The 25,249-nt window shown below is 37.3% G+C and overlaps 1 protein-coding gene across 5 annotated transcripts in view; it reads left to right on the forward strand.

Annotated features, from left to right (window-relative positions):
- The window catches only part of NOL4 (nucleolar protein 4), a 470,394-nt gene that overhangs the window by 114,021 nt on the left and 331,124 nt on the right, over window positions 1-25,249 (forward strand). For 2 of the 5 annotated variants that reach the window (XM_068993682.1, XM_068993685.1), the window contains exons 2-4: window positions 2,933-3,082; window positions 8,884-8,922; window positions 9,700-9,720. In XM_068993682.1, coding sequence (XP_068849783.1) covers window positions 2,933-3,082; window positions 8,884-8,922; window positions 9,700-9,720 — 210 coding nt within the window. Of the gene's footprint in view, window positions 1-2,932; window positions 3,083-4,058; window positions 4,122-8,883; window positions 8,923-9,699; window positions 9,721-25,249 lie in introns of all 5 variants that reach the window. The other 3 variants (XM_068993683.1, XM_068993686.1, XM_068993684.1) reach the window with 2 other exon arrangements.

Consider the following 25,249-nt stretch of genomic DNA (forward strand, 5'->3'; position numbering starts at 1 on the left):
CAGAATGAAGCAGGGCAAAGGCTAATAGAGTTCTGCCAAGAGAATGCACTGGTCATAGCAAACACCCTCTTCCAGCAACACAAGAGAAGACTCTACACATGGACATCACCAGCTGGTCGACACTGAAATCAGATTGATTATATTCTTTGCAGCCAAAGATGGAGAAGTTCTATACAGTCAGCAAAAACAAGACCGGGAGGTGACTGTGGCTCAGATCATGAATTCCTATTGCCAAATTCAGACTGAAATTGAAGAAAGTGAAGAAAACCACCAGACCATTCAGGTATGACCTAAATCAAATCCCTTATGACTATACAGTGGAAGTGAAGAATAGATTTAAGGGACAAGATCTGATAGAGTGCCTGATGAACTATGGGTGGAGATTCGTGACACTGTATAGGAGACAGGAATCAAGACCATCCCCAAGAAAAAGAAATGCAAAAAGCCAAAATGGCTGTTTGAGGAGGCCTTACAAATAGCTATGAAAAGATGGGAAGTGAAAAGCAAAGGAGAAAAGGAAAGATATACCCATTTGAGTGCAGAGTTCCAAAGAATAGCAAGGAGACATAAGAAAGCCTTCCTCAGTGATCAATGCAAAGAAATAGAAGAAAACAATAGAATGAAAAAGACTAGAGATCTCTTCAAGAAAATTTGAGATACAAAGGGAATATTTCACGCAAAGATGGGCTCGATAAGGGACAGAAATGGTAGGGACCTAACAGAGGCAGAAGATGTTAAGAAGAGGTGACAAGAATACACAGAAGAACTGTACAAAAAATATCTTCACCACCCAGATAATCACGATGGTATGATCACTCACCTAGAGCCAGACATCCTGGAATGTGAAGTCAAGTGGGCCTTAGAAAGCATCACTACAAACAAAGCTAGTGGAGGTGATGGAATTCCAGTGGAGCTGTTTCATATCCTGAAAGATGATGCTGTGAAAGTGCTGCAGTCAATATGCCAGGAAATATGGAAAACTCAGCAGTTGGCCATATAGAAAACTTTATATATATAGTTATTTAATATCCTGCTTTAGGCACTGCTGCTTCTGAGATCTATTATAAACCAGAAACAAATCAATAAAATAAAACCAAACTAACAAAAAACATCATGAATTTGCTTTCAGTTTTGCAGTGAGCTTAGTCTTCTGGCACTACTGTTCAAAGAGGCTTTGCCATTTGACTCATTGACTACGTAATGATTTTGCTCGGGTTAATCACCTTCTTCTGTTGTGTGCCAGCACTGATGGAAATGCAGTGTTACTTCAGGTTGAATAAGGTTTGAATAAGAACACTGTCTGAATGTGTGTGTGTGTATATTTGTAAGTAGGAAAACCTTTCACTTCAGAAATAAAAATGTACATGATGTCATCAATATTAGGCTAAGGGTTAAAGGTTAAAAATGGGTACTCTAGAAATCAGTGGTACTTGAGATTCTCCACTCAGAAGTAGTGAATTCTTTCAGGTGGAGCCATAAGATTAAATTTATTTCTTATCTCATTCAAAGCTTACTATTTACTCTTCTCAATCATGTATGGGAACTTTTGGCTCCTTGTGGCCTTTCTCTCTGCCATGATGCATCCCCTGCTTCAGCAAACTGTCAAATTCTGTTTCTTCTATGAAGGTGCTTTAGTCAGAGATGACATCTTTATTCTCTGAATTGCCCTAGTACTTATATTTTTATCATGATCATGAGAATGGCAAAAGCCACAAATTACTGACTGTTCACTAAATGGCAAACACTGGGTTATATCCTGTACATACATTATTTCATTTAACGATTACAGTTCTGGTAAGTAAGCTCTAATATCCCTATTTTATGGGTAAGAAAACAAATTCAGAGAGGTTTAGGTGATATGCACAAAATACACAACTTCTGAGTGGATGATTCAAAGTTTACACCTAGATAATCTCTGGAGCTCACAGTTTTAACCTTTAACACATACTATCCCTTAGTCTAATGTGGATAGAAGAATGGATGAATTTTCTTTCCTAGACTCTATGATATTATGGGTAGAGGTTTCATATTATTTCTTTCATTTCTCTAATAACAATGTCCAGTACCCAGGGACACAATAGATATTGATTAGATAAATGAATCAATATCTGAAAGAAATTATTGCAATAAAATACTAGGCCTTAATAATATATTTTAGAATAATTTAAGAAAGTTATACTGTTTAAGAAAGTTACAATTAAGTCACTGCAAAATTTAAAAGATTGCATTAATGGTTAAGTATGATATAGTTCAGTTCAGTTGCTCAGTTGTGTCCGACTCTTTGCAACCCCATGGATTGCAGCACACCAGGCCTCCCTGTCCATCACCAACTCCTAAAGTTTACTCAAACTCATGTCCATTGAGTCAGTGATGCCATCCAACCATCTCATCCTCTGTCATCCCCTTCTCTTCCCGCCTTCAATCTTTCCCAGCATCAGAGTCTTTTCAAATGAGTCAGCTCTTTGCATCAGGAAGCCTAAGTATTGGAGTTTCAGCTTCAGCGTCAGTCCTTCCAATGAATATTTAGGACTGATTTCATTTAGGGTGGACTGGTTGGCTCTCCTTGCAGTCCAAGAGACTTTCAAGAGTTTCCTCCAACACCACAGTTCAAAAGCATCAATTCTTTGGTGCTCAGCTTTCTTTATAGTCCAAATCTCACTTCCATACATGACTACTGGACAAACCATAGCCTTAACTAGACGGACCTTTGTTGGCATGATTAAATCTGCCAAATATCTTTTTCGCGTTTCTTAAAGTTTTATATGTAAATAAAGTATAAAACGAGATATTCAATCACATTTTCAATTTTCCTATCTAGATTATTTGGTTCGGTTTATCAAAATGCTTTTGTATAATGAAACTTATGTGTTAATCTTATGTATTTAATACATCTTTATTAATCTTATGCCTTTTTTTCTGGTTTTGTTTACAGGATGGCGTAGGGGTAGATGAGAAGCTATCTTTGCGGCGGGTAGCTGTGGTTGAAGATTTCTTTGACATTATCTATTCAATGCATGTGGAAACAGGGCCAAATGGAGAACAAATTCGGAAACATGCTGGACAAAAGAGAACTTACAAAGCAGTAAGTTAAGAAATTAAAATAACAGAGAAAAAAAGGCATGCATTTTGAAATTTGATATTGTATGCTTGTGAAAGTTGGGTTAAATAATTATGAATATTTTATTTTCAACATAAATTTTACTGTATCATGGTCATACCCAGCATTTAAACTATTATTATTACTGATTTTATTTTTGTTGTATGTTCACTAAGTTTGTTTCATATAGTTCAAATGTGTTTTTAGCGTTATCATTTTTTTTTAAAGATAAGCATACAATGTGGTTAGTCCCAGTTAAATGCCCACATGGGAGGATTATTTGTGTTATATGTTCAATACATAATATATTTTCAAATCATACAATATGAATTATGTACTGGAACAGATGAACTTTTTACTACCACTATTGTCTTAACTGTCCTTCCCCTTCAAATCATATCAATATGTTTGGGTATTTCTTATTTAACACTTATAATCACATGAATAAGAAAATTTTATGTCCTCTTCTTATATTGCCTTGTATTAAATACATTTACCCTGAAGGGTATGCATTTCTTAATTTTCCAGTATAGATTATTTTTAAAATGTGTTATTTTTATAGTCTAATGCCCTTGATCAATTAAAAATGAAAATATATAATGTTTTTGTTGTAAATTATCTAGAAACAGATTTAATTAACTGTTAGACTTTGAAATATTTACTGTCAAAATGAAGTTATATATTATTTCTAAAGTTTCTAATTATACTTACTGTTTGATCTAAACATTTTATTCTAGTTTTTAATTTAATTAAACATTTTATGAAATCATCTTACTATAGATAATTCATCCTTTCTAGGAAAATTGAACAGTAAATCATTCTTTTCCAATATGAGCAAGTGTACATCAGAAATACTTTATCAGCAATCAGAACAATATCCTTTTTTTATGATTCTTATTGAACTTTGCTTTTGGCTACCTTTATATTAACTGTTTTCAGCTATATTTATACACAATATCAGTCTGGATCCATTTTTTTTTCAGATACAGAAAAATGTGTGAAATGCTCAAAGTTTCAAATACAGGTACATATGTTTGAAAATTAGCTACTGAGCATAAGAAATAGCTTCTTTTCCATAACTATTTTTTGCTATATTTCCAGGATCATATTGAATCTTAGTTGCATAATAACCCCTAATACATGTTGTATTTATCTCTCCTTCTCTATGGTTTTGTTTCTTGGCTGTTTCCAGATTGCATGGTTTGTGGGCAGGCACTTTTGTAAGTTTCCTTACATAATTCTGCCACATAAACTTTCTTTTGACTTACATATCCTAGGAGACATTTTTATCATGACTAATGACAATGATCTAGCTTCTTAAATTTTTTTCGTGCAAACTAATATTACTGAACATACTCATTTTGCCTGTCTCCTAAGCCAGGGCTGTATCTCTAGATACTAATAGGAGAAAAAATTATATACTGATCTACTAATATCACTAACTGTATTCTTATGGTAATGATAATTCATTTTTACAAAATAGCTACCTGAACTTGATAGGACTTTGTAAGGTAGGAATACATAAGTTCAATTGTATTAAATGAAAGCAAACCAACAAAAAGCCCAAGTAGCTTCATTGTCAGTAATCATATGACAGCCAAATCTGTGTAGGTGCCAAAAGCAATTGAAAGTGATTTAATCTTTGAAGTGCATTTACTAGAGACTTTCAATTAAAATAAAAATAGATCATAGACCCAAATCTCTCATCCTATGTTTTACTAAATGTAGAGAATCTGATCTACTGCCATAAAGCATGCTAAAACCTTCTAGTAAATTGGGAAATACATTTCCAATATATATCATTTTGCGTTAACATTTTGGAGACATTTTCTGCATTTTGGAGTAGAGATAGATACCAACTTTGAACATACTAATAATGTCTGAAGCATCACCCGTTCCCTCTTGAGAATGTCCTTTTTGAAGATCCTTCTCTTTGCCAAATTTAATTTTTGTTTTTGCAATTAAAGTATTCTCACCTTTTCCTAATATCACAAAAATTTCTTCTGGCCTAATCTTTTGCCTTCTGGTATCTCTCTATTGAATCCTAATTAGAAAACATTTCCATTTTATGGAGTAATCATACATCATAGGGGAAGAAAAAACACAAACACTGCTGCATTGCCAGCAAAACTGTACACATGACTCTATAATGAATTTAAGTCTAATGTTAAAAGTTAATATAAGTGTTCAGCTAATGGGACATCACACTAAATGTAATTGGAAAGGAAATGGTTTAGGGCTGTTAGGGCCCTAGACTGTTGGGTCAGAATTTAGTTCTCAGTGCTAATACTGGACTTGGCTGGTCACTGGTAAAATTAGCTAGATACCTACTGCAATTATAATGGTTCCCATTAAGATTATTTTCTATTTCTAACACATTGGCTCATAGAGCATGCATGATTATGTTTATTGACTTTCCTTTTCTCCCTTATGCTACATGGCCAAGAAACTATACTTATACAACTAATCATTAAAACCTGTCATATTGTCTTAATAATATTACCAATAGATTTAGTGGTCATTTTATTTACTTTGCCTTTTTTGCAAATCTTTTCTGTGTTTTCACTCTGCAGGAAATGGTGGTCCTTTAATATTGGATTAACTTCTGAATGCCATTTGTTTTTACCTATCTGCAGTATATCATTCCTTGAAATATCTAGTCATTATACAACTTCAATTTTATTGCAGGCTGATCTGACTAGAGATAAAATTTGGAGGGTGTTCTATTACTTATGAGCTCTTTTTAAAAATCCACATAAAATGACACATTTTAGGAATATGTAAAGGCTATCAAAAATAATTTTTTCAGTCATTGTTGAATTCTACTGTCTTTTAGGTATTTTTCCCTTTCATTTGTCTCTCTGTATAAACCTTTATTGGTGCATTGAATGTGTTTCCTTCAGTGTTTTTGAGTTGATGATATATATTAACAGAGTAGAGAAGAAGTGTGAATCATTCAGATATTACTTACATTTGAACTTAAATATATCTTTCTACTGAAGATTGAATGCAAGTGTACTTAGCAGTTTGTAAAGTGGCTTCAAAATTAATTGTGTAACGTTGCTTAAAAAAAGTCATGAATGCAGGAAGCTATCTTCCAGTCCTTAACTTTTCTGAAGTCTTTAACTATTGTCTGAATTTCACCTTCAGGAAACACAGCTCTTCTCCAGTTGTCTTTTATCTCTTGCATTTTGTCACAGGCTAAAGCACAGTTGGTTTCCCAGAAAGGTGTCTTTAGTTAGGGTCCAATTAAAGGATAAAGTTTCAAAGCTCTTTCTTGCTAAAATAGAAGCAAGTGGTAGAAATACAGGAACTAGTGAGAAAAGTCCGTGTTTTCAGTAGACAGAACAGTCTGCATATATACGTGTAAATGTACCCATACACATGTAACTTGTGGTGTGAAACAGTAAGTTTACACGTATTACTCACATACATAGCTGCCAATAATTGCATTCATTTAATTCCGAATGGAAAGCATATGCTACAGCTACAAGAAAGTAGACCAGAAGCCAGCAGACTCAGTTTTAAATTTCAGATTTAGTACTTCCTCTCTGCGCCTCTTTGGGCCACTTATTTGCTTTTTTTTCCCCCTCCTGTTTAGATAATGATATACGTGGCATGGTAAAATAAGTCAGTTAATATTCATGAAGTGCTTGCCTTGTGGTCAACTTTTGAATAATGCTATTTCTCCTTTATCCAATCACTAATCTTGTACCAGGTAGAAGGATAAGCAGGGCAATCAACATAGCTCCATCATTGTCCTAATTATAATTATGGATGTAATTTCTTCTGCTTGCCCCAATGCCTCCATGTTGGGAAAGAGAGGAAAGTCATGACTGAGGCATTATTTTGTGTATATCTTATAAATGTCGCAGTCTCTGACAGTCCACAGCGTAACTGTTATCCAGGGTTTGACCAGGCTGAAGGGAAGAATGGAAGTAAGCCAGGATCCCTTTGTTTAGGACTTTTCCTGCTAGATGATGTTTATGAGAATATCAGGTATTTCTTTGCTTCTTCCCAAGTTCCAGTCTTATGTTAATTTTCAATTACTTTTCTGAAAAATTTTAAAACTGGCTCTCTTTTAAGAAGTCTGGTGGGCTACAGTCCATGGCGTTGCAAAGAGTTGGACATGATTGAGTGACTGAACAACAGCAAGATTCAGGGACATACTATAGAAAAATAATATATGAGCCAGAAGGTCTGTATCCCTATTCTGACTTTAGAAAGGAAAAGTATTTATTTTTTCAGATCCTGTAACACTTAACCTTAAAACCTAGTCAGCATCATTTTTATCCTGTTTTTTTTTTAAATTAATATCTATAGGTTTGGTGCCTTTACTGTTAAGTGGGATATTTTAACTTGCACTGTTTGGGCTAGTTTGTTATGTTAAAATTCTCAGAATTCTTGTCAATTGAGAATAAGAGGAATGACCAACCAAAAGTTGCAACCATTTTACTGTCCAAAAATAAAAATAAAAACTAAATTAAAGTTCTGAGAGTTCCTAGCAATTCATCTACCCTCTATTTGGCTTAGGCCACAGTTTTTGCACATGTGAAATGAGGGGGCTATATTTCTATTTTCTTCCAACTCTGAAGGAATTACAGCAATTTTCACAGCACGTGTGGAGCCATTACTGTACCAGGAGACACAAGGAAAATAGTACCGAAGTGAACAAGTTGGCTGGCACAAGAAGTATTCAAACAGGGAAATGCCTCCTGCTCTTGATAAAGCAGATGGGCTGATGAGCATAGCAGAGAGATAGATGATTTTGGCTTTATTATTATCTAGAGAGCTCTCTTATAAATAATAATGATAATAATAATCATGAAAAGTATCTGTAGTCATTAGACTTCTTTTTTCCAAGTTTTTAAAATAGCGATCAAATAAGAAAGGGGATAAAAAATGACTCTCAAGTGTCAGCAGATTTTCACTGCTCTCCGTTTTGTAAAAATTTTTGCAGTAATCTGAATCATGTGGTGAGCAGGCCATTACTAAATTTATAATGTGATTTTAAGCTGTAATGCAACAGATGTGATCATGCCTCAAATTTCATTGTCAACATAAATGATCCTGTAACCATCAGTCTTACTTGACTTATTATAGTCCTCTAGTCTGAGACACTACTGAAATAGGGGGTTATAGCTATTTCTGTGCTTAGTGTCAGGAAGGCCTTGATCTCTGAATATCACTTCCCTTCCCTATCACAATGCCTTAAGTTTATAATTAGAATTTAATTTCTTTGGATTAAACCATTGACCTCTATATCTTTGTATGGACTTCACATATCCTTGGGCAAGAGAAGCTAGAGAATAAATTAGGCTGCTAGCAGTCATTGACATTTTAGGTAATCATTTTGTAAATGTGTTTGTCTCTCATATGTAGCTGGGTTTAGCTGAAGAACAGGTAGGCAAGAAAGGTGTGACATGCCATAGATAAACTTACTAATGTCCCAAGTAGCACAATCAGCCTGGTTTTTGTATGAGTCCTAGCGTGGCATCATGGGTAGCAGCCTTTGGCATGTATGGTATAGAAGTTGAGAACTCGTGTTAACAAGTGTGTGCGTGCTTAGTCACTTCAGTCATGTACGACTGCATGTGACCCCCATGGACTGTAGCCTGCCAGGCCCCTCCGTCCATGGGACTCTCCATGCAAGAATACTGGAGTGGGTTGCCATGCCTTCCTCTAGGGATTGAACCTGTGTCTCTTGCGTCTCCTGCCTTGGCGGGTGGGTTCTTGACTATTAGCGCCACCTGGGAAGCCCATGGTATCAAGATGAGGATGGAAAGCCTCTGCAAACCCCACCTATTTCTTTTTATGAAATATTTGTAAAAAATGAGAGTATTGTTTCAAAATAGAAAGTGTTAGATTAAAAACTATGAACATTAAGGAGATTTCTCAGTGGAGGAACTGCCTAGTCATGATTTACAGATAGAATATCAACATGCTGTGTTCCTGTGTCCTCCTCAGACTCCCTTTTACTATTGTGATTTCTTCCTTTTGCTGACACAGATCCAAGTGCATATATAGGGTGTTTCTGAAGCCAAGGATCGAAGAAAATATTCTCTGGGGCTTGGAATTAATTTTATGTCTGTAAACAATCTTCATGGACCTAATGTTAAAAAAAAAACACAGCAAAATAATACAGCAGTTAAACAGATATAAATCCCTGTCTTTTTTATGCAGATGACATTGTTTATTTCTCTTTGTTATTACACCCCGAAATGGCTTAAATAAGCAACTGTTTGGGGTATCAAATAGAAGTAGGAAAAAATTTAAAATTATCCCAAACTCAAATATATTTTATAGACATTTGTTAATATAGAACTCAGTGATTCTGTTATATATTAAGCCAGTGATCTAAAAATATATTTTATTATTTTGAAACTTACTCAGTTATAAATATTTTATGGTACTTTTGTGTGATTCCTCTTGTTTATTTTATCCAATTTATATAATGCAATTCTTAAAGGTTACTTTCCATTTACAGTTACTACGAAATATTGCTTATATTTTCCATATTGTACAGTATATCCTTGAGTCCATCTTACACCCAGTAGTTTGTGCCTGCCTTGCCCCTCATCCTCCCTTCTAGTAACCACTAGTTTTTTTCTCTGTATCTATCAGTCTGCTTCTTTTTTGTTATATTCAATAGTTTGTTGTATATTTTAGATTCCACACGTAAGTGATATCACAGAGTATTTGTCTTTCTCTGTCTGATTTTTTTCACTTAACATAATGCCCTCCAAGTCCATCCATGTTGCTGAAAACAGCAAAATTTTCCTTCTTTTTTCCCCCTTTATTTATTGCTAGTGTCAAAGTTAAAAAAAAAATGGTGAAGTCCCTAATGGTGGGGCACCATATCCAACTCTCATATTACTGTATAGTCTCAGCTTAGTAAAAGGACCATCTCGTGGTTTTCCATAAATGCTTGTTGAAGGAAAAAATTTCACCTTGTCTCTGTGAAGTCCTTGAATTTTTGAAACCAACGAAGTAGTATAAAGATGTTACTATAAATGGAGATAATGAAATAAGATCAGAACTGTGGCCCGTGGCTGTAAAGACCCTGCACTACACAGTTCGTGTTGACTTGAATAGCACCCAGGATTTCTGCAGTTTTGCAGGCTCTGAATAAGGTAGCAAAGTTATTTAACTTTGTTAAATGTGCCCCCCCTTTGTTTTTCAGGGAAAGCTTTGATGCTCCATTTAATTACGCTATCATCTTTGAGGCAAGGTATAAACACATCACTTACATTTTCACACATTGATTTATTTCTTATCAGATACACAACCATATACACATATCCCCTCCCCAAGTATAGAGGTTTTATGAAGGTGATTGCTGAGTATTGAAAACAGCTATCAAACTTAAACATGGTACACATAGTATTAGGCTTCCCTGGTGGCTCAGACAGTAAAGAATCCACCTGCGATGTGGGAGACCTGGGTTTGATCCCTGGGTTGGGAAGATCCCCTGGAGGAGGGCATGTCAACCCACTCCAGTATTCTTGCCTGGAGAATCCCCATGGACAGAGGAGCTTGGCAGGCTACAGTCCATGGGGTCGCAAAGAGTCAGACACAAAGAGTGACTAAGCACAGAAGCACAGACACATAACTTTAGAGCTTCCTTGGCAGCTTAGACAGTAAAGAATCTGTCTGCAATGCAGGAGACCTGGGTTCCATCTCTGGGTTGAGAAGATTCTCCTGGAGAAGGGAATGGCAACCCACTCCAGTATTCTTGCCTGGAGAATTCCATGGAAGAGGAGCCTGGTGGGCTACAGTCCATGGGGTCACAAAGAGTCAGACACAACTGAGTGACTAAACACACACACACAACAACTTTAAACCTCTTTCATGTAGGAACACTTGTTATTTTTGATAACTCAAAATTACTCAGACTAAGCATAAGCAGTCAGATGCATAAAACCAACTCAGAAGGAAAAAGTAAATCCGTGGCCTGCCAATTAGAGTTATTAAATAGCAATCCTAAAACAGAATAATAATGTTCATTCATTTGTCCGAATTGATTTATTTCTTATACAGCTCTATTGAGAATTAGCCCAGGTGGACAGAGTAAGAGTGCAAATCCTTTATACTCAAAAACTTTCTTTTATGTAGTTGAGACTATCAAAACATTTAAGAACTCATCCAAACCAGTTTATTGTCAACTAATGTCACAAATTCTGTCATTGGTACATTTTGTGTTACTGTGAATAGATATATTCCTTGAAAAGGAATTAACCCTTTGGGAAAATACCATTAATTCTTGATGTCCAGCTTGATAAATTGCTACTTCAGTGCACCCTTGTGGTGAAAATGTGCCAGTGCAGCTTTTCAAATTGCACAGGACAAATAATACTTTCTAGCGGATGATTGCACAGAGTTGGACGCGACTGAAGTGACTTAGCAGCAGCAGCAGCAGTGGATGATTCTTCTTCGGATCCAGAGGTTTAGATTTTCCTGGACACTGTGATGATGTCAGAAATCAAAGCTCCTGAATTTCTTCCAGTATATGCACATGGATATGTATTTAAATACCTATTTAATTGGGATAAAATATAACAGGAAAGAAGAATAGGACATGGGCTATTGGTATGAGGTAATAGAAAGAACATGGTACCACCTTTGATGTCAGCTAGACTTGAGTTTCAATCCTGATTAGTTAAGTTTTATGCATGCAGTTTTTGCATGTGTTAATTGTAGGGTTGTTTTGAGGCTCATAAGTATTTAATGTGTGTAAAGGTGTAAATGTAATCATTGGCCCCAACATGATATTTTATGTACACATTTTTCTATTTAGAAACATGATATTCTCTAGAAACTCGGAATTGTTTGTGAGCTGACAGATGCCATAAACGCCTTTTTGTCTACTAACTAGATGTTGAGCAGCCTCTTTCTTGTGTCATCTATGCCCTCAGCGGCCCATGGAAAACATCCACCCATGTTTTCATTCATGACTTTTCCAGAATTGAAAGTACTATTCACTAACTTCATCTGGAGCAGTTTTAGTCATTTGATAAGTAACAAGTGTCATCCTTTTCCTGTTTTTTTTTTTTTTTTTCCTTCTGTTCATCTGCTCTCCTCCTCACCCTCTCCTCCCCCTTCATTTTTCTGGGAATGTCCTCTGCCGTAACACAGCCATGGTTGAGCATGGCTCTGCTCCTTGGCCTTAGCAATCAGAAAGGAGGTGAATAGTGAAAGAATGGATTCTAAGAATTGGAATTTGGACCAAAATTTTTTTGTATTTGGTGTTCAAATATTTTTAGGCATTCCTGGGCACTGTGATTTGGTATATGAAATGTATCCATTGATTTTCATAGTTATTTGTACAGCCTAAACCAGTATTTCTCAGTAGGGCACTACAGACTTTGGGGCCAGATATGGCATTGCCCCAAGTACTCCAAGATTTATCCTTAACCCCTGAGTGCTAAGTTCCAGCAACACAGTTCTAGTTATTCCTTGTTTTCAAAAGTCACCTTGGTGTGCCTGACACACAGTGAGGCCAAAGAAACCAAAATGCTGGAGCAGAGACAGTTTTGTTGCAGGACCACGCAAGGAGGTGAATAACTGGTGCCCTAAATTCTCTGAACTCCTCACAGACTCTGCACATTGCATAGACATATGAAATGGAGACAGCACGTTGTTGACAAAGGTCCCTATAGTCAAAGCTATGGTTTTTCCATTTGTTATGTGTGGATGTGAAAATTGGACCATCAAGAAGGCTGAGCGCCGAAGAATGATGCTTTCGAAGTGTGGTGTTGGAGAAGACTCTTGACAGTGCATTGGACTGCAAGGAAATCAAACCAGTCAGTCCTAAAGGAAATCAGTCCTGAATATTCATTGGAAGGAATGATGCTGAAGCTGAAGCTCCAATCCTTTGGCCACCTAATGTGAAGAACTGACTGATTGGAAAAGACCCTAATGCTGGGAAAGACAGGGTGGGAGGAGAAGGGGGTGACAGAGGATGAGATGGAGAGTTGGCATCACTGACTCAATGGACTTGAGTCTGAGCAAACTCAGGGAGATGGTGAAGGACAGGGAGGCCTGGCCTGCTGCAGTCCATGGGGTCTCAAAGAGTCAGACACGGCTGAGCGACTGAACAACGTGAAGGTTGTGTGACTCACGGCTGTCCTTAGTAAAGTGAAGCCTAAGTGTCTCCATTTTTCTTCTGTTTCTCCTAAGATGGCTAAATCTTGACTGTTTTGGGTGACTGTGGCAGCAGTTTTCTTGACTACATGTTTTAAAAGAAGTACTATTGTCCCTCTCCTTTGCGGGGCTTAGTAAGGGTAAACTTTAACCAAGGAAGCTGAAACAGGAACCCATGAGAGCTTGACCATGCCATTGAATTCTGGACCAAGAAAAAGTTGAATTCAGCTTGTTCTTCCCTGCTGCTACTACTGCTGCTAAGTCGCTTCAGTCGTGTCTGACTCTGAGCGACCCCATAGACGGAAGCCCACCAGGCTCCCCCGTCCCCGGGAGTCTCCAGGCAAGAACACTGGAGTGGGTTGCCATTTCCTTCTCCAATGCATGAAAGTGAAAAGTGAAAGGGAAGTTGCTCAGTTGTGTCCGACTCTTAGCGACCCCATGGACTGCAGCCTACCAGGCTCCCCCGTCCATGGGATTTTCCAGGCAAGAGTACTGGAGTGGGGTGCAATTGCCTTCTCCATGTTCTTCCCTAAGCCCCAGCAAAAACACTAATATATCACAGAAGATAGAGGAAGTCAATTTCCCCACACTTCCATGTGTGTAATTCTATATTTAAGAAGCTATTCATGCTGCAAGTCACTGAATAAACATTTGCTGTGCGGAGTCATTTTATTTACATGCAACAGTTAAGGATTCTCTTTATTTTACTTTTAGGAGCCATGTATGGAGAAAAACTTTTTTAGTGTCCATCTGCTCATTTTTTTTTTCATCTAATATGAAGATTCTCTGTTATGACAATCTGTTCCTTAATAGCCAGATATTCTAACATAAGAAACACAAAAACATTGCCCACAACTTTGGAAATATAATTCCAGTTTATTGGACTCTTCTTTTTGCTGTAATCACATTTGCGCAGTTCGTGGCTATTTTAATTATTGCAAAATACAACTCCAAGTTAAAGATGTTCATCATTATAATAAAGATAAAAAATAGAAAATAAAGTTCTTTTCTGCAAAGCAGGATAGCTAAATTTTAAGTGTCATCAGTGGAGCAAAAACTATTTCTTATAAAAATGAATTAGCTATAATTAACTTAGATCATTCCTATTTCTTGTTTGCCTTCATCTTAATTTGCTAATGCACAGTGATGTCATGCTCAGTTCATCTGATGTTGCCCTAGAAGGGTGTTATCTCTCTATTTTTCCTCCTCTTGTTTCTTTTCATCATGTAGAATATTTCTGTGCCTCTGCCCAAGTTCAATGCTTTTGCCTCTTACCTTACACTTGTACCATTTCCCTAGCCCTGGAGGATAGACTGCACTTGATTCAATTTTTATTCCCCTCGCCCTTCATCTGAAACATTTGCCTCAGATTTCCAACTTGCTTATAGCTGTCTAAAGTTTGACCTGAACTGTCTAAGAATAGTCTTGCCCACTTTAGATCTCCTTTGAATTGGCAGCCTTCCTTTTAAACTTTACCACATCACCACCATCTTCTCTCAACACCGCAGCAAATGTCCTTGGACTGACAGACTGTATTCCTGTGCTTTGGACCAGTATTTTTCACATTCTGTATCATGACCCATTCGTGGATTTTCAAGTGAATGTAGTGAGTTTTGATAACTTTTAAAAAATGAAATAGAGAATATAAATGATCTGTTTTACTGTAGAAATGCGTATATATGCTAGCTTATGATGTAAAATACATTTCTGCCTGTGCTGTTGGTCTAAAAAGTTGGAAAACATTGCTTTCAGTGAGCACTGTGATTTCAGATTGCCTGCAGATGCCCAGTAATCACTTCCACCTACCCTGCTTCTCACTTCTGCTCTTGATATATTCTTAGATCTTTCTGGCACAACAATTTGTTCCACATTTAAAATTATCTTCGGGCTCTAACCCATATTTTCATTCATTTCAGTTAAATGTACCCTACAAGTTTGCCAGATTTAACAAATAAAGATACAGAATGCCCAGTTGTATTTGAATTTCAGATTAGCAATAATTTCAATATGTTATTCCCAATATCATGTTTATCTGGAATTCACATTTAATTGTGAGTGTTGTATTTTATCTAGGAACCTTTGTGTGCTAAGTCACTTCAGTCATGTCTGACTTTGTGCAACCCTATGGACTGTAGCCCCCCCCCCCCGCCCCTCCCCCCAGGCTCCTCTGTCCATGGGATTCTCCAGGCAAAGATATTGGAGTGGGTTGCTGTGTCCTCCTCCAGGGGCTCTTCCCAACCCAGGGATTGAACCTGCATCTCTTATGTCTCCCGTTTTGGCAGGAAGGTTCTTTACCGATAGCGCCACATGGAAAGCCCCTTGGAATCTTAATCATATTTAAAAATCAACTCAAGATATTCCTGACTGGGCCACCCCTTAACTAAATGAAAAAGACAAGAGGATCTGATAAATGAGTGTGATGGCTGAATATAGAAAATGATCAGAGAAGAACAAAGGGGATAGTAGACAGTGATATAAACTGAAAAAGGCATATGGGAGTAATTGATGAACACTGGAGTGGGTAGCCTATCCCTTCTCCAGCAGCTCTTCCCGATCCAGGAATTGAAGCAGGGTCTCCTGCATTGCAGGCAGATTCTTTACCAACTGAGCTGTCAGGGAAGCCCCAGTAACAGGACCAGAGTGTAGCAAAATCAATACTATGGGATTGATAAGAACCCAACCAAAAAGTTGAGCACCCACCACCAGGGGGCAGTAGACAGTCCGAGGGGGCTAAAGTGCAAACCTGGCGGCATCCTAGTTTTGATATTGAAGATGTTAAGGCCCAGGCGTTCAGTTGGTTAACAGATGTATAGAGGTCAAATAGATACAGTGTAATGGGAAGTCTTGCTGAAATGGCATTTAGGGTTTGGAAGGAAAAATTGCTGAGGGTCAGAGTAAATGCAAATTTGATCAGACAACCTAAATGTTTGCCTTTTTGTTTAACTGATTATATTGCTATGAATACAGTTTTTACCTAAGAGCATTTATGATGAGTCCTGATCAAAGCATTTTTTGGAATCACATTAAAATTAGCCAAAAAATTAACAAGTGATTACAGTGATTTCCTATTTGTTGTTCAGTAGCTCAGTTCCTTTCTGACTCTTTGAGACCCCATGGACTGCAGTAAGCCAGGCTTCCCTTTCCTTCACTATCTCTGGAGTTTGCTCAAACTCATGTCCACTGAATCAATGATGTCATCAACCATCTCATCCTCTGTCGCCCCCTTCTCCTCCTGCCCTCAATCTTCCCAATATCAGGGTCTTTTCCAATGAGTTGACTCTTCATATCAAGTGGCCAAAGTATTGGAGCTTCAGCTTCAGCATCAGTCCTTCCAATGAATATTCAGGACTGATTTCCTTTAGGATTGACTGGTTTGATCTCCTTGCTATCCAAGGGACTCTCAAGAGTCTTCTCCAACACTGCAGTTCGAAAGCATCAATTCTTTGATGCTCAGCCTTCTTGATAGTCAAAGTCTCACATCCATAGATGACTACTGGAAAAACCGTAGCTTTAACTATAGGGACCTCTGTCAACAAACTAATGTCTCTGCCTTTTGCTGCACTATCTAGGTTTGCCATAGCTTTTCTTCAAAGGACCAAACATTGTTTGATTTCATGGAGGCACTCACTGTCCATGGCAATTTTGGAGCCCAGGAAAATAAAGTCTGCTATTCTTTCCATGTTTCTCCATCTATTTGCCATGAAGTGTTGGGACCAGATGCCATGATCTTTATTTTTTTTTTTAATTTTAAAATCTTTAATTCTTACATGTGTTCCCAAACATGAACCCCCCTCCCACCTCCCTCCCCATAACATCTCTGTGGGTCATCCCCATGCACCAGCCCCAAGCATGCTGTATCCTGCATCAGACATAGACTGGCGATTCAATTCTTACATGATAGTATACATGATAGAATGCCATTCTCCCAAATCATCCCACCCTCTCCCTCTCCCTCTGAGTCCAAAAGTCCGTTATACACAGCTGTGTCTTTTTTCCTGTCTTGCATACAGGGTCGTCATTGCCATCTTTCTAAATTCCATATATATGTGTTAGTATACTGTATTGGTGTTTTTCTTTCTGGCTTACTTCACTCTCTATAATCGGCTCCAGTTTCATCCATCTCATCAGAACTGATTCAAATGAATTCTTTTTAATGGCTGAGTAATACTACATTGTGTATATGTACCACAGCTTTCTTATCCATTCGTCTGCTGATGGACATCTAGGTTGTTTCCATGTCCTGGCTATTATAAACAGTGCTGCGATGAACAGTGGGGTACATGTGTCTCTTTCAATTCTGGTTTCCTCGGTGTGTATGCCCAGCAGTGGGATTGCTGGGTCATAAGGTAGTTCTATTTGCAATTTTTTAAGGAATCTCCACACTGTTCTCCATAGTGGCTGTACTAGTTTGCATTCCCACCAACAGTGTAGGAGGGTTCCCTTTTCTCCACACCCTCTCCAGCATTTATTGCTTGCAGATTTTTGGATCACAGCCATTCTGACTGGTGTGAAGTGGTTTTTAGTTTTTAAATGTTGAGTTTAAAGCCAACTTTTTCATTCTCTTCTTTCACCTTCATCAAGAGGCTCTTTAGTTCCTCTTCTCTTTCTGCCATAAGGGTGGTATCATCTGCATATCTGAGGTTATTGATATTTCTCCCGGCAATCTTGATTCCACCTTGAACTTCATCCAGTCTGGCATTTCACATGTTGCACTCTGCATATAAGTTAAATAAGCAGAATGACAATATACAGCCTTGACGTACACCCTTCCCAACTTTGAGCCAGTCCATTGTTCCATGTCCAGTTCTTGACCTGCATATAGGTTTCTCAGAATACAGGTGAGGTGGTCTGGTATACCCAATGCTTGAAGAATTTTCCAGTTTGTTGTGATCCATAGAGTCAAAGGTTTTAGCATAGTCAATGAAGCAGAAGTCAATGTTTTTCTGGAATTCCCTTGCTTTTTCTATGATCCAAGGGATGTTGGCAATTTAATCTCTGGTTCCTCTGCCTTTTATAAATCTAGCTTGTATATCTGGAAGTTCCATCATGTCTGGATTGTGAAACAATTACCAACAGGTGATTTCAATTATTTAATGTGGCCCAGCCTATTAGTGGTATAGAACCATACCTAGCACTATTCAGGGATAGTTTTAGTGCCTATGCCTTTAATAGATATTTGTTCAGTGTTTAGGTGAAAAATGTCTTCACCTTTGTAAGACTGCTTCCATGTGCCACTCCCCTGATCCAGAAGTTCCTCTGTAGAAGTATAATGATGTTCACTGCTTATCTTTCCTCATGCATGAACTGAGTAAAAGAAAACTCAAATAAATGTAAGAAAACCATTGGTTAGACTGTATAGTTTCATAACACATCTCTAAAAGTATCTGGGCCAAAGGCTATAGTGTTGGTAAGCTTTATATGTATATAGCGTATGTGTGTATATATACATATATATTTTTTCCCAATTCCCTCTCTTTAGATGTATTAAAAAATATACAGTGTGTAAACCAGATAAAGATAGAGTGGCCCTTGTTGAACCAGAGATAATGCCCATAAACAAGATTTTCCTTCCTCAGATAGGGATCTCTCTGGACTGTGGTGTCTTTTTGAATCAGGACATATGAGGTCCTGATCCACATAAGTATTTGAATTTATAGATTCTATTCAATTACATTTTAATTTTATTGGTTTAAAAACAATAATTTTTTTCTGCATCTTCATTATGTGGTTATGTACATTGCAAGTGGTATGTGATAACATATCATAATGAGTGAAGTGAATGAAAGTCACTCAGTCATGTCCGACTTTTTGTCTCTTTATAGTTCATGGAATTCTCCAGGCCAGAATACTGAAGTGGGTAGCCTTTCCCTTCTTCAGGGGATCTTCCCAACCCAGGGATCGAACCCAGGTCTCCTGCATTGCAGGAGGATTCTTTACCAGCTGAGTCCACAAGGGAAGCCCAATAACACTGGAGTGGGTAGCCTATCCCTTCTTCAGGAGATCTTCCCGACATTGCAGGTGGATTCTTTACAAACTGAGCTATCAGGGAAGCCCAAAATATCACAATATTAAACATTAAATATCACAATAGGGTTATGATAAATGTCATTAGGAGACTGTTTCTTTATACATGATCTCAAGAGTTTCACAGAAGAGAATGTTAAATACTGGGCCCCAAAGGCGAGTTCTTCCATGGGTTTACTGTATGATATTTTGCAAAAAAAAAAAAAAAAAAAAATTGTAGTGTTACTATTCCAGTGAAATAAAGGTGTTATTTCTTTTTTAAAAATACACTTATAAAGCTAATGTGGAGAAGGTAATTTCAAAAGTAGTGCGATTAAAACAACTTTATTTTGCTCTAAAATTCAGTGTCTGAAATGGAGCACACTGTTTACAAAGACATCAAGCTGTGGAATAACGTTACTTAACAATGAAATTCAGCACTTGCCTACTATTTTTCCAAATTACTAACATTTAGTAGCACTAATTCTGATAATTTTTGCTAAGACTTTAGTGAACTTAGGACAAAATGGTGAGATTCTGGTTGACAAATCTTGATTTTAGCATTTTTTGTTTGCTAATGCTCATGATTTACCCACGTCAAGCAACATCTCTATTTTAGTTCATGCGTTAGGTTCAAATCTTAAACCAACAATAGCTTCTCTACTGGTGAATGTCTTTGAACAATTAGTCTTATTCCTTTAGAAATAGGTTACTTCCATTCTTCCTTGTGTGTGTTAGTTGCTCAGTCATGTCAGACTGTTTGTGATCCCATGAGCTGTAGCCTGCCAGGCTTCTCTGTCTATGGAATTCTCCAGGAAAGAATACTGGAGTGGATTGCCATTCCCTTCTCAAGAGGATCTTCCCGACCCAGGGATCAAACCCTGTCTCTTGCATCGCAGGCAGATTCTTTACCATTTGAGCCACAGGGAAGAAGGAACTCCTCCTTGGGCATTCTGTTAAAAATGGACCTCCTCTGCATTTAGTTGCTGTCTGTTACAATGTTACAGCATTATGACAAAGCCATTACTTTAGCCTCAGTTCTGCTGGAACAGAACAGATGGCCAGTTAATTTCCTCCAGGTGGAGCTCTGTATTGTTACTGCGGTCTGATGTGTTTCTCCTGGAACTCTGTAACCTGAGACAAGGTACAGAGCCCTTGACTGGCCCTTGTATTCAAAAGGGTCACCGCAAACCAGTCGGAGCGTTTTATACTTTAAAGAACCTCACTCCAGGGAACATTATAAACATTTTAGTATAATTAACCTATGCTGTGAGGTTAATATTCAAACTCTTACGGATGAGACAGTCTCTCTCTTTCATTTTTAATACTGATGACCAGGAGAGTCTGTAAAATGTGCTGATCAAAACTGAATAAAACATAGGCTCTGAAACCAGAGCTTGTCTCTTCTTGTTTGATAAATTATACAACCTCTCTGAAGCTTAGTTTCCTCATCTGTTAAACAGAGATGATAATGGTGGTGATAGTCATCTATCCCTGAGGCTGTTGTGAGCATTAAATGATAAAATCCATATAAGATTCTTGCTTAGTATAATTATTAAGTACCCAATTAATGGGAAACACACATATAATATAATTTTAGGAAAGCATTTCCTTTTGTGTAAAATAGCCAAAGAAAAATAAAAGTTGTCACGGAGTTAACAAGAACGCTAATTTAGAGAACTGTCAATTCTCTATCATTTTAGGAGCCAAAGAATTGCATGTTTAGAGACAAGCCGAGTCAGTTTTGAGGACCTTTCTATTGAAAATGCTTGGAAATTCAACACAGTTAAAATTAGAATTCTTAGGACTGGGCAAGAAGGACAGGACAAACAGTCCTGTTAAAATAATTTTTGTCTGTTATCAATTTTGCTGTTAATTTGCAAAACCTTATGGCTCAAGTTAATGAGATAACCTTGGATCATATAATTGTGACTCACACAATCTGAAAAAATATAGCAAAACAACAGTTTTTATTCAGTTATTGATTTTCTTTAAAAATTTTTTGACTTGTACTAAGCTCTTATTTTTTTAAACTTTTTATTTTTTTAACTTTTTATTTCATTTTGAAGTATAGCAATGCTGTGACAGTTTCAGGTGTACAGCAGAGTGACTCAGCCATGCATATACAAGTATCCATTCTCCCACAGACTCACCTCCCATGCAGGCTGCCACATAACATTGAGCAGAGTTCCCTGCACTGTACAGTAGGTCCTTATTGATTACCATTTTAAATATAACAGTTTATTATTAAATTATGAGTAATTTCAAATTTTTTCTAATTTCATATTACCCAATATATCCCAAAAAGAAAGGAGACTTATTTCTGAATATAAAACTGTGCTATTCCAAAGTAGATGTAAGAAGACTTTAGGAATTACGTATATTATCAGATTTATGAGATTTGGACACTCATTTAACTGTGATTGACTTTTAAAGTTTCAGTTATTTTGGATAAGTTACAGTTTTACCTTAATAAGCTTTTGAGGGGAAGGTGAGTGGCACTTGGGAACTGCCATTGGTTTTATTTTATTTTATTTTTTTTTATGTGTCAAAGAGCTCTGTATTTTTTTTTAATTTTTATTTTTACTTTATTTTACTTTACAATACTGTATTGGTTTTGCCATACATTGACATGAATCCACCACGGGTGTACATGAGTTCCCAATCCTGAAGCCCCTCCCGCCTCCCACCCCATATCATCTCTCTGGATCATCCCCATGCACCAGCCCCAAGCATCCTGTATCCTGTATCGAACATAGGCTGGCGATTCGTTTCTTACATGATAGTATACATGTTTCAATGCCATTATCCCAAATCATCCCACCCTCTCCCTCTCCCTCTGAGTCCAAAAGTCTGTTCTATACATCTGTGTCTCTTTTGCTGTCTCACATACAGGGTTATCATTACCATCATTCTAAATTCCATATATATGTGTTAGTATACTGTATTGGTGTTTTTCTTTCTGGCTTACTTCACTCTGTATAATGGGCTCCAGTTTCATCCACCTCATTAGAACTGATTCAAATGTATTCTTTGTAATGGCTGAGTAATACTCCATTGTGTATATGTACCACAGCTTTCTTATCCATTCGTCTGCTGATGGACATCTAGGTTGTTTCCATGTCCTGGCTATTATAAACAGTGCTGCGATAAACATTGAGGGTACATGTGTCTCTTTCAATTCTGGTGTCCTTGGTGTGTATGCCCAGCAGTGGGGATGCTGAGTCATATGGCAGTTCTATTTGCAATTTTTTAAGGAATCTCCACACTATTCTCCATAGTGGCTGTACTAGTTTGCATTCCCACCAACAGTGTAAGAGGGTTCCCTTTTCTCCACACCCTCTCCAGCATTTATTGCTTGCAGACTTTTGGATCACAGCCATTCTGACTGGTGTGAAATGGTACCTCATTGTGGTCTTGATTTGCATTTCTCTGATAATGAGTGATGTTGAGCATCTTTTCATGTGTTTGTTAGCCATCCGTATGTCTTCTTTGGAGAAATGTCTATTTAGTTCTTTGGCCCATTTTTTGATTGGGTCGTTTATTTTTCTGGAATTGAGCTGCATAAGTTGCTTGTATATTTTTGAGATTAGTTGTTTGTCAGTTGCTTCATTTGCTATTATTTTCTCCCATTCAGAAGGCTGTCATTTCACCTTGCTTATAGTTTCCTTTGTTGTGCAGAAGCTTTAATTTTAATTAGATCCCATTTGTTTATTTTTGCTTTTATTTCCAGTATTCTGGGAAGTGGATCATAGAGGATCCTGCTGTGATTTATGTCGGAGAGTGTTTTGCCTATGTTCTCCTCTAGGAGTTTTATAGAAGAAGTAAAACTCTCACTGTTTGCAGATGACATGATCCTCTACATAGAAAACCCTAAAGACTCCACCAGAAAATTACTAGAGCTAATCAATGAATATAGTAAAGTTGCAGGATATAAAATCAACACACAGAAATCCCTTGCATTCCTATACACTAATAATGAGAAAGTAGAAAAAGAAATTAAGGAAACAATTCCATTCACCATTGCAATGAAAAGAATAAAATACTTAGGAATACATCTACCTAAATAAATTAAAGACCTATATATAGAAACCTATAAAACACTGATGAAAGAAATCAAAGACGACACTAATAGATGGAGAAATATACCATGTTCATGGATCGGAAGAATCAATATAGTGAAAATAAGTATACTACCCAAAGCAATCTACAGATTCAATGCAATCCCTATCAAGCTACCAGCGGTATTTTTCACAGAACTAGAACAAATAATTTCAAGATTTGTATGGAAATACAAAAAACCTCAAATAGCGAAAGCAATCTTGAGAAAGAAGAATGGAACTGGAGGAATCAACTTGCCTGACTTCAGGCTCTACTACAAAGCCACAGTCATCAAGACAGTATGGTACTAGCACAAAAACAGAAACATAGATCAATGGAACAAAATAGAAAGCCCAGAGATAAATCCACACACCTATGGATACCTTATCTTTGACAAAGGAGGCAAGAATATACAATGGAGTAAAGACAATCTCTTTAACAAGTGGTGCTGGGAAAACTGGTCAACCACTTGTAAAAGAATGAAATTAGATCACTTTCTAACACCACACACAAAAATAAACTCAAAATGGATTAAAGATCTAACTGTAAGACCAGAAACTATAAAACTCCTAGAGGAGAATATATGCCATTGGTTTTATATTTGTTGGATTTTAAAAACTACTGTTTCTTCTTCCTTCACAAAGGCAGGGACATTGGCAAGATAAAAATGCTCATCCTCCTTTCAACTATAGTATTTGTCTGTAAACTTTTCAGAAATAAGTTCCTGATAGTGTTTTTATGTTTCATATTTTAACACACAAGTGTGTAAGATCAATAGCAGTGCCCCTTACAAGACTTAATAATTAGATACTCTTCAGGTGGATAGGTTTATCATTAGATTACTAATATCACACTATCTTGGTTCTAAATGCTGTCCATCCATAGATGCTACAGATCAGTTATTTTTATGTAGAATTCCTGAAAAATGATGCTGTGAAAGTGCTGCGCTCAATATGCCAGCACATTTGGAAAACTCAGCAGTGGCCACAGGACTGGAAAAGTTCAGGTTTCATTCCAATTCCAAAGAAAGGAAATGCCAAAGAATGTTCAAACTACCGCACAATTACACTCATCTCACATGCTAGTAAAGTAATGCTCAAAATTCTCCAGCCAGGCTTCAGCAGTACATGAACCGTGAACTCCCTGATGTTCAAGCTGGTTTTAGAAAAGGCTGAGGAACCAGAGATCCAATTGCCAACATCCACTGGATCATGGAAAAAGCAAGAGAGTTCCAGAAAAACATCTATTTCTGCTTTATTGACTATGCCAAAGCCTTTGACTGTGTGGATCACAATAAACTGTGGAAAATTCTGAAAGAGATGGGAATACCAGACCACCTGACCTGCCTCTTGAGAAATCTGTATGCAGGTCAGGAAGCAACAGTTAGAACTGGACATGGAACAACACACTGGTTCCAAATAGGAAAAGGAGTGTGTCAAGGCTGTATATTGTCACCCTGCTTATTTAACTTATATGCAGAGTACATCATGAGAAACGCTGGACTGGAAGAAACACAAGCTGGAATCAAGATTGCCAGGAGAAATATCAATCACCTCAGATATGCAGATGACACCACCCTTATGGCAGAAAGTGAAGAGGAACTAAAAAGCCTCTTGATGAAAGTGAAAGAGGAGAGTGAAAAAGTTGGCTTAAAGCTCAACATTCAGAAAACGAAGATCATTGCATCTGGTCCCATCACTTCATGGGAAATAGATGGGGAAACAGTAGAAACAGTGTCAGACTTTATTTGGGGGGGCTCCAAAATCACTGCAGATGGTGACTGCAGCCATGAAATTAAGAGATGCTTACTCCTTGGAAGAAAAGTTATGACCAACCTAGATAGTATATTCTAAAGCAGAGACATTACTGTGCCAACTAAGGTCCGTCTAGTCAAGGCTATGGTTT

Source organism: Capricornis sumatraensis, chromosome 21, assembly GCF_032405125.1.
Source record: "Capricornis sumatraensis isolate serow.1 chromosome 21, serow.2, whole genome shotgun sequence".
NCBI classification, from domain to species: Eukaryota; Metazoa; Chordata; class Mammalia; order Artiodactyla; family Bovidae; genus Capricornis; species Capricornis sumatraensis.